This window comes from Nematolebias whitei, chromosome 1 (genome assembly GCF_014905685.2).
Source record: "Nematolebias whitei isolate Nwh7 chromosome 1, NemWhi1, whole genome shotgun sequence".
Taxonomy (NCBI): Eukaryota; Metazoa; Chordata; class Actinopteri; order Cyprinodontiformes; family Rivulidae; genus Nematolebias; species Nematolebias whitei.
The window spans coordinates 73,486,578-73,496,220 of record NC_056498.1 but is presented as its reverse complement, the minus strand read 5'-3'; the positions used below and the strand labels follow the sequence as shown (position 1 = coordinate 73,496,220).

The following is a 9,643-nucleotide window of genomic DNA, read 5'->3' as shown; positions in this document are numbered from 1 at the left end:
AAGTCCAGTGGGCCAAATATGGTCCTTGTAAACATCTTATCTGGCCCCTAAGAGGACACTTTAATTCCAAGACATTTTTATCACCTCTCGCTTTGCTTTAGAAACTGAACAAACTTTATTTAGTGCAGACTTCTCATGACTGATGGTCAACTCTGAAGCCCACAACATGGGATTTTTCAGTAATCACTGATATTGATGTGGAAAGAGCAAAAGAGAACGTCTATCAGACCAATCAAACGCTTCTTGAGGAACTTGTAATGTCAGGTATCAGACTTGAGTGAATGTATTGACTGAAACTGGCCCTTAGTTTGAACCAAGTTTTAATTTTGACTCCTTGTTGTAACGGAGTTTGACAGTTTAATCATTGGATGCACTTTAGGGGTCAACCCATTATAAGATGGCTGCCACAACTAGATTCTAATGAAATGCCAAAGTACAACAAAGTGCATGCTTCAACTACATTTAAAAAAAAATTGATAACGTATTTTCTATTGAAAAGTGAAGTAACAGTCTTCAGAATGTGGATATTTCCTTCTTCACCGGTGCGTCTTACTGTCTTGTCCTTACAGCTTCATTCTTCTTTGTTTCACATTTTCCAGAGCATCATTTCCCCTCAGTCCTCCTCTGACAGAGCTTCGTGCAGACTTGTCGGACGGGACTTGCTGCGAGCTCTGCCTTCCATCTTCCTGTCCTGCAGGAAGTCGTGAATCTCTCCAGGCAAACGCTGAAACTTCTCTTGAAACTCTGAATCCACGACTGCCTGCAACTGGAAAACAATCCACACGAAGCAGACGTTATTTCTTGCTGAACATTAAATGACCAGTAACAAATATGTTTGCTCGGCATTTAACAGGATCCAGAAAACAAACATTTAACCATTTATAATCTTGGCACAAGTTTTTTTTTTTTTTAACAAATTATTTTTATTTTTATATACAAACAGAAAATAAAAAGAGAACACTAAGAACATATAAACCCCTCCTGCACAGGCTCAGTCAAACGTGCATAAAAAAACTACACAGGTACTGACATGTTGTCAACATACAACATAAATGGCCACCAAATGTCCCAAAATCTCTTGACAGATCCCTTCAGGGTATATCTTATTTTGTCCATGTGGATATGGCACATCACTTCTTTTATCCAATGTACATGTGCTGGGGAGTGTGGGTCCTTCCAATTGCACAAAATTAACCTCCTGACCAAAAGAAAGCCGAAGGCGATCACATCCTTCTCGCATTTGTTGAAAGATGCACCCCCAGAGACCACCCTGAACAGTGCGATGAATAGTGATGGGTGGACAGTTTTTCCACATATCCCAGAGAAGGTGTCAAATATAGATTGCCAAAAAGTGCAGTTCAGGACAGGTCCAGAATGTATACAGGAGTGTAGCTGGACTTTGTTTACAATGACTGCATGCTGGGTCCAGATTGGCCTTCATCCTGGACAGCTTGTCTTTGGACTAGTGCAGTCTGTGCACTACCTTGAATTGGATTACAGAATGTCTCAGGCAAATTGAAGATGAGTGAATGTTCTCAATAATCCTCCTCCAAGTCCACCTCCCATTTCAGTTTAAGAGAGTCCAAACTGGACTCAAGGTATGAACTGATCAGTGTATACATTTCACTAAGGGCCTCCTTGGGATCAGACCTGCACTCCAAAATCTTTTTTGGCACAAGTTTGAGCAACATTTCAGACTTTTTATCGTACAGTTCTCATGTAGTAAGGATAAATGGTGTCCTCTCTTTTTCAATTTTCATTTATTTGTCTACATTTCAAGTTTTTTTTTTTAATGTAATCACATTCTACATTTTTTAAAAGTAAATTTGTCATTATTTTGGTGATTAATAAGAGTTTCAATATTAAATAAGAAAATAAAATGTCAATAAAATTAATCAATTTAGACAAAAATACCAAAAACATTGTGATAAAATAATTTATAAATAAGCTGTACACCAATGTCCCTCATTGCTGGAGGAATTGAAAAGTGAATGTTTGTAGTTTTTGAATGTTTTTCTGGACTGGAATTGAACAGGGAATGCAGTAAACCTTAATGTTTTTCTTGCAGTATATTGTGTGGAAGAATTACACTGTGGAGAAGAACGGTGCTAGTTGGTTTTTCCCTATCTGAGACAGAGCAGGGTGATGGATCCTGGTGAGAGGAGGGAGATATTTTATCCACCATCAGGTGCAGTGGTGGAGCCAGCGGGTGGCCAATGGTGGTCTTGACCACCAAAGATTAATCTTTGGCCACCCCAACCATTTGTGGTAACTATTTCATTCTCACAAAATGCATAGATGAACAGATGGTATTTTCAATTCCCCCTCTTTGCTCTGTGAAGGACACAAAATATCAATCATTTTCCTAAATAAAAAAGTTTCACACATGAACTTGAAATTAATATTATTTCTAATAAGTATTTCAACAAAAAAAATGTATTGTATTATAGCTCAATCTTTTAACATTGATGATGATGGTACTTCATTCAGTCTGGTATCTGTCTTGTTGACAGCAGCTCTCAGCTTCTTTAACACAGAGTAACAAACTTTAAATTATCATGTTTGCTGAAGGGGGTTGAACACAGGGTACAGACAGAAACTCAAAAGAACTCAAAGGTAAAAATAATAAACTAATTTAATAACAAAAAATAAAAGCTGATGTGGCAGTAAAACATACACAACAAAACCAGATCAGGGAAGACACGATGGAGCGAAGCTTTAGGAAGCCCAATGCATGGACAAGGGAGCGACAAAACGACACAGGGACTCTGAATGTGACAAACATTTGGGGGAGATAGAGGTGGAACAGGTTAGAGTGGGAGGGACAAGAGCTGAGCTACATGAGGGGAAAACATTGGAGAAGCTGGGCGCATAAATATAATCAAAACCACAGAACAACTAAATACAAGAATCATAGAAGACCAAAACACAGATCCTGAAAAAACTGACATATAACCGTTTTAGAAACGTTTCATCCAAACAGCTCTAGTTTTTTCTATAACAAAATATTTGATTCCTAACATTGAGCCGCAAAGTGATGAAAGCAGGCTAGGCTACTTTTCACAGGTGCTCTGCAAGAATGTTGGCAAAATATATAATAATTAACACTTAAAGTCTGTCCATTGGTTGCCATGGCTATGTGTTCAAAAACTTATCAGAACCTCTATGCCCTCAGAGCCAAATCTGAAGAAATGTCTTTTAGAGTCTTTAGACAAAAAAGCAAATCTTCTAGGCCTGACAAAGGAAGGCCGAGCCACCCGACCTCCAAGCCTGAGTACCCTGAGAAGCTGGATGTTAATAAAAAGATGCTACAGTGCATGAAGGTATGATAGATGACTTAGGAGCTGGAATTATGAACAAATTTCAGTCAAAGTTGGTTACAAAGGAAGTGGTGGATGCTTTAAAACCATTGGAAGAACAAGCTGTTTGGAGAAATGGAACTTTTTGTCATCTCAAGAGCAACAAAGAGCAAACTGGCCAGCTAAATAAAATGCACAAATAATGTGGCAAAGTTCTAAGTGGAGGTACACGCAAGGAATGTGAAGATGTACTCTAGGCAGAAAAAAAATATTTAACTTGTGGGCCTTCCAAAGAGCTCAGAACCCTGCAGAGTTTATGGATTAATTTATTAAGAACCTTTCGGGCTTGAGGGGAAACCTAGCCTGGACAGGGCACACCACACACTATGTGCCAAACCAAGGGAGGGTAAGCCGCCATGATCAACGGTCAATTTCAAACCAGGAATGTTCTTCTATGCCATGCTAGACAGGCTTTCATCTTGCTGCACAACAGGAAAAGAGTGGCTGTTTTCCTGGACTTCACACTAGCTGTAGGCAGACAGAGGGCTGCTTTTATCCTGGTGAAGGAGAAGCTCCATGTCTGGGCTCATAGTCATGTTGCCTCTGGTACCCAGCTACACGACACACCAAGTCAAATGGCCAGGTTTGAGGAATATCTGGACCTAAATTATGCCTACTTTAATGTGACCTATCAGCAGTGTGCTGGGCTTGTCTCTGGTTAAAACTCCAGGTAAAGTACTATTTAAAATACTATTTTACTTATTTTTCAGCCTAAAAAAATCTCTGACTTATGAATGTTGCAAAATTTTCCAAAATAGTTTTTAGTGGATCAGCCAGTTTGCTAGTGACATCCAGAACTAGCTCGCATGTCAACAGAGGACCATCAGCCTAACTCTTGATCGTCAGTGCTCTGACGGCTGCTTGCTAGTCACAGAGGGCTGAGTAATACTAGTGTTTTTGTCTCAGGGTTGAACACTCCTCCAGCCCTCGTGTAACCGGTAATTAGACCCCCCCAGACTCCTGAGTATTACCCAAACCGTATTAAGGTCAGGCCCTCTTAGTCTGGGTTCGAGAAAGATTCAACCAGGCACTAACAACCTTCATCTGTAGGATGCACACCTTTTTCATCTCACAGCTCTTAGAATCAAGTAGCAGTGACCCCAAAGTTTACCATAAGGTACCCTGCATTATATGGATGCTCTTTCTCTATTTGACGTTTCGCAATTGGTACAAGGCCTGGCAATTTTCCTAGGCCAGGACAAGTTGGCCATATGGAGATGCTGTTCAAAAATCTAACTAAGTAATTGTTAAAAACCTCCCAAAATCTAAGAACCAAGCACTCTTCCTGAGTAAGTTCAGCAAAGAGTGTGTATCATTCAGATGCCATCAGGTAAATGAGTCCAACACGCTATGATTTTCATGCTTTGCGTTTTTAATCATAAATTTGCATAAAGTCACATTCATAGCTTTCAAAAATCCAGCAGCAGTGCAAGCAAATGCGTTTTAAAAAATCCAGTATAATGAATGAAATTAAAACTAAAAAATGGGTGAACATCCAAATTCCTCTAGGTGTGGATGCACCAATCTCTTATAATAATCTCTTATAATCGGCCTACGCCGCGCTTTCCCTTAGAAAAACCTCAAAATGTAACCTGTAATTTTTAAATTGGGTAAAATGGTTAAAAAAGCTGGTTCCTACTGCATACCCCATGATTGGATCAGTTTTCCAGAAAAAAAGAGACAAATTCTTACAGCCTTTGTTGAAAACAGTCATCAAATGTAATTAATTCCAATCAGAGACTTGTTCAGAGTTACCTGGGGTCAGTCGTCTTGAAAGGCGATCATGCGCTGCTGAGTGATTCTTCATTGCTTTAAGTTTCCATCTTCTGTTCTTGTTTCTTCAGCTCTTCTGCAGCCAAAATCTTCTCTCTTCAATCTTCAGATCTGTTCCAAGTCTTCAGGGCTTGACAACCGTATTCCTCTTCTACCCGAAATGACTGACCAACTTTCCTCTGCTATACTCGTCTCTTGTCTCTGATTGGCTTATTTCAGACCTAATCATCCATTCCCTGATTGGCTCATCTATGATCTAATGTCCATTTTGAAAAATTGTCAACCATTTTGAACTTTTCAACAGTTTAACAGTTTGTCTCCTTTTTTCCAACTTGTGTTTTTTATGCAACAACTTGTCTAGATAGTGTACTTCCTTTCTGTTGTAAGCTCATGACAGGTGCTCTGCCTAACAGTCTCTTGGAGTGTTGCAACTTTTGCTAACTTCCTTCTATCTGGCAGCCACTTCTATTATTTCACAACTCCCAACTTTCAATCTTAAACATAAAAAAGTGCTTACTAATAGAGATATAAACTCACTTAATCCCAAATGTAAAAAAATATACTTACTTTAAGAGAGGTATAAACTCACAGTTTGTGCCTTTTTGCAGAACAAGACAAGACAACACATCTGTAACAGGATGTGTATGTGAAGTCTAACCACTCTAACTGCACTGCTGAGTTTCCTGTCATTTGCTTCAACTGACACTCTATGTTTCTCAACTCTGCACTTATAATCCTAAATGTAAAAAAAATACTTACTAAAAGAGAGGTATAAACTCACAAAAACCCTTCTTCTAAAATAGCTTGACTTAACAATTAAAAGTGAAAGCCAGATCTAGCTTTTACAACCACTTAATGAATACTTCTTTGATCACAAAATAGATTATATAGGATCTTTTTGATTACAAAAAAGATCATAATAACTTTTGATTGTTTCAACACCTTGACAGACAGACATAAAAACTTTATTTTAATGAACACACTCACAAAACTTATTTTAATGAACATTCATTAACTTTTAAGATTGCTTTATTCAAATGTCCACATCCACTATACATGAGCAGTCTGACCTCAACACCTCTTTTCATCCACCTAACTTGACACTAGCAATCACAGCATTGTAAGAGGGAGACAGCTGAACATGGAGACCTCTGCCCCTGTTTAATGATGGACGGTTTCTCTTCACAAAGATGGATTCCTTCATTCATCTCTCAAACCATTGTTCATCTCTATCAAGGATGTGAACATCTTCATCCTTGAAAGAGTGACCTCTGGCCTGGAGATGAGTGTAAACTGCAGAGTCCTGGCCAGTTGGTGTTGCTCTTCTGTGCTGGACCATCCTTTTGGCCAGTAGCTGTTTAGTTTCCTCGATATAAGAATGATCACAGTCCTCCTGACACTGAACAGCATACACAATATTACTCTGTCTGGGCTGGGGGACTGGATGTGCTTAATGTGATGATGCATTTGAATTTATTTACCTTCCTCTTTTGTTCTTTTGCTTTTTCTCCTTTGCTTATTTCATCACACATTGAAGCTTTTTGACCTTAGGAGCATCAACAAAACTCTGCTGACCTTGTTTCATGGTACTTTTATTGAATCAGTTTTGTCTTTTTGCTTGGTGTCTTGGTTCGGCAACCTTTCAGTTAGAAACAAGAACTGTCTGAACCAGATAGTAAATGGTAAATGGACTGTACTTATATAACACTTTTCTGTCTTGTCCAGATACTCAAAGTGCTTTACACTACAACCTGAGCACAGATTTACCCGTTCATACATTACTCTACTATATCTATACAAAGACTAATCAGTGCTTTATCACAGTCATACACTGATGAGACACACATGAGGGTTTCAATGTCTTGCCCAGGGACACTTTGGCATGTGACTGCTGGTGAAATCAAACCCCCAACTCTTGCATTGGAGGACGACTGCTCTAACCACTCAGCCACAGCTGCCCAGTGAAGTGGTCCAGTAAGTTGTTAACCTTTATTTATCAGAGTCAGTCAGAGTCAGAGTCAGAGTTTCTTTATTGTCATTCGCACCTCATGTGGTACATGTGGTGGAGCGAAATTATGTACACAGGGTCCCAGTTACATCCAACAATAAAATGTATAAGAAAAACAGTAATAACATCTAAGATATGAACTAAGAAAAACATCAACTAAATATACACTAAGCACTCATAACATAAAACATTGAACATCACCACAAACATGAACATGAGTCTGTGAGCAGATGTGCACGCATGAACACATCAACATTGAAACAGATCAGCAGCAACATGAAACAGATCAGCAGCAACATGAAACAGATCAGCAGCAACATGATATGGTTTTTCACAGTGATTATTCTAGTTAGAGATTCATGAGTCTAACAGCCTCAGGGTAGAAGCTGTTCCTCAGTCTAGTGGTTCTACACTTAATGCTCCTTAACCTCCTTCCTGAGGGGAGTGGGGCAAAAAGTGTGTGTGCTGGGTGGGTGGGGTCCTTCATGATGCAGGTGGCCCTCTTCCTGCATCTGGAGGTGTAGATGTCTGTGATGGTGGGGAGGCTGATTCCAACAGATTTCTGTGCAGCCTTCACCACTCTCTGCAAAGCTTTTCTTTCTGCAGCTGTGCAGCCTCCATGCCACACATTGATGCTGGAGCACAGGATGCTTATTAACCTTTATTTAAGGGAAATCCCAATGAGATCACAGATCTCTTTTGCAAAGAAGGCCTGGGCCTGAAGGCAGCTTAACATGCATGTTTTTGGACATTTTGGAAGATGAAGGGATACAGCTGAATCCAAAATGTACCCCAGGCAGGATCAGAGGGTATCTGGATCCATCTTAAAGGACTGCTGCACTGGGAAATCTGGCTCCTCTTGTAAGGACACAGATACAGTGCATGGTGCCAAAACAGGAAATTAAACTTTTTAAAGCCAGTTTTGTCTTTGTTGCCATAAGTCTCTTAAATACTTATAAGAATCCTTTTATTCTCTTATCTCATTTTATCCCATTTTATTTTATTTTATGGGTTACCATAAAGCAAAGTGAAATAGATATAAACTTTCTTCTGTTCAAACTGCAATACATGCACCTGACTAATCATCTATTAATTAGGCATTTTAAATAGCACTGTATCGTTTTGTGCTGACAGCTCTGTAGAATGTCTGTGTTCTTAGTGTTCATGTGTCATTTTAACCATTCTTGTGAACAGGATTTTAAAACGTTTGAACTCTGAACTGATCTAACAGAGTTTGTGTTGCATCATTTAAATGTCAAGACAAACTGTTGCATTTCACCAAGAAGGAAAAGAAACACACTTAACGTAGCTTTTACCTTTGGTTTCTGGTCTTGTATCTCTTGCAGGAGCTCATTGTGCTGCTCCACCAGCTGATCGTGACGCTTCGCCTGAGTCTCCTCCAGCTGCAGACAAACAGTTCAGACATGTCACTCCTGTACAACAACAGAGACACAGTTAAAAGTCCTAGAGTCCAGATTTCTTTCATCTCACCCGTTTAATATTCTGAACCACCTCGTTGACATATGATTTATTGATCTCTATTTTCTCCCTGAGACAAAAACAAAACCAAAAAAACACATAAATTTAGGGTTAAAATGTTATTTTCTAATGTGAACTGTACAAATCATTTCTTGGGGCAGATGAAGAAGCTACAGCAGATGTGTGAAGTAAATTGTTTTAGATACAGAACGTATCTGTATGTCCTTATTGATCATACTCCTCAGCCAGATGTTTCTCTTTAGTCTTCGCTTGGTTGATCTTCTCAGTCCTCCTTCGATCCATTTGCCTCTTCAGCTCCTTCTTCTCCCTACAGCAGAAGGAAGAAACCATACAGCTAACAGTGGAGTTCAAAAATATACCGTATTTTTGTAATTTTTTGACAGTAAGCCTTCCTGAGGGGGAAAAAATTACCTCTTTAATTATCTGCTTGAAATGACCATTTTTAAAATATACAGTAGTCACTCACTACTTCGTGGTTCATTTATCGCGGACTCGCTCTATCGCGGTTTTTCAAAATAAGATTGAACATGACACACAATTGGCTGACTGATGGATGAGCTGCACGATGGGCATGGATTTTTTAAAAATATAAATTATTTAAAATTATTTAGCACCTCGCACATTTGTGCAGCCCACACTGCAGGAAAAGCTTCCTGCTGCGGCTGATCAGCTGTTCACCGTGCAGAGCAGAGCGGAGAAGTGGGCGTGGCCATGGCTAAGAGTGCTTGCATGTGGCAAAGAGCAACGGAGGCAGGGAGCTGAAATCATGACATTCTGAGTGTTTAGAAAAATTGTTTAGAATATTGCAAGAGTGTGGAAGTGTTTAAAACACCTTTATACATATGTATGTATATATATATATATATATATATATATATATATATATATATATATTTATGTGTATAAATATATATATATATATATATATTTATGTGTATAAATATATATATGTGTGTATAAATATATATATATATATGTATATATATATATATATATATATATA

The 9,643-nt window shown here is 38.8% G+C and overlaps 1 protein-coding gene across 1 annotated transcript in view; it reads right to left on the bottom strand.

The window, feature by feature from the left end:
* Positions 1-542: 542 nt before the first annotated feature.
* Positions 543-9,643, bottom strand: part of LOC119413479 (1-phosphatidylinositol 4,5-bisphosphate phosphodiesterase beta-1) — a 100,487-nt gene continuing 91,386 nt past the window's right edge. Inside the window, exons 29-32 of the mRNA XM_037680533.1 lie at positions 8,858-8,947; positions 8,632-8,689; positions 8,457-8,543; positions 543-766 (exon numbers count right to left, since the gene is read on the bottom strand). Of these exons, the coding sequence (XP_037536461.1) occupies positions 614-766; positions 8,457-8,543; positions 8,632-8,689; positions 8,858-8,947 (388 nt within the window). The 3' untranslated portion in view covers positions 543-613. The remainder of the gene's footprint in view (positions 767-8,456; positions 8,544-8,631; positions 8,690-8,857; positions 8,948-9,643) is intronic.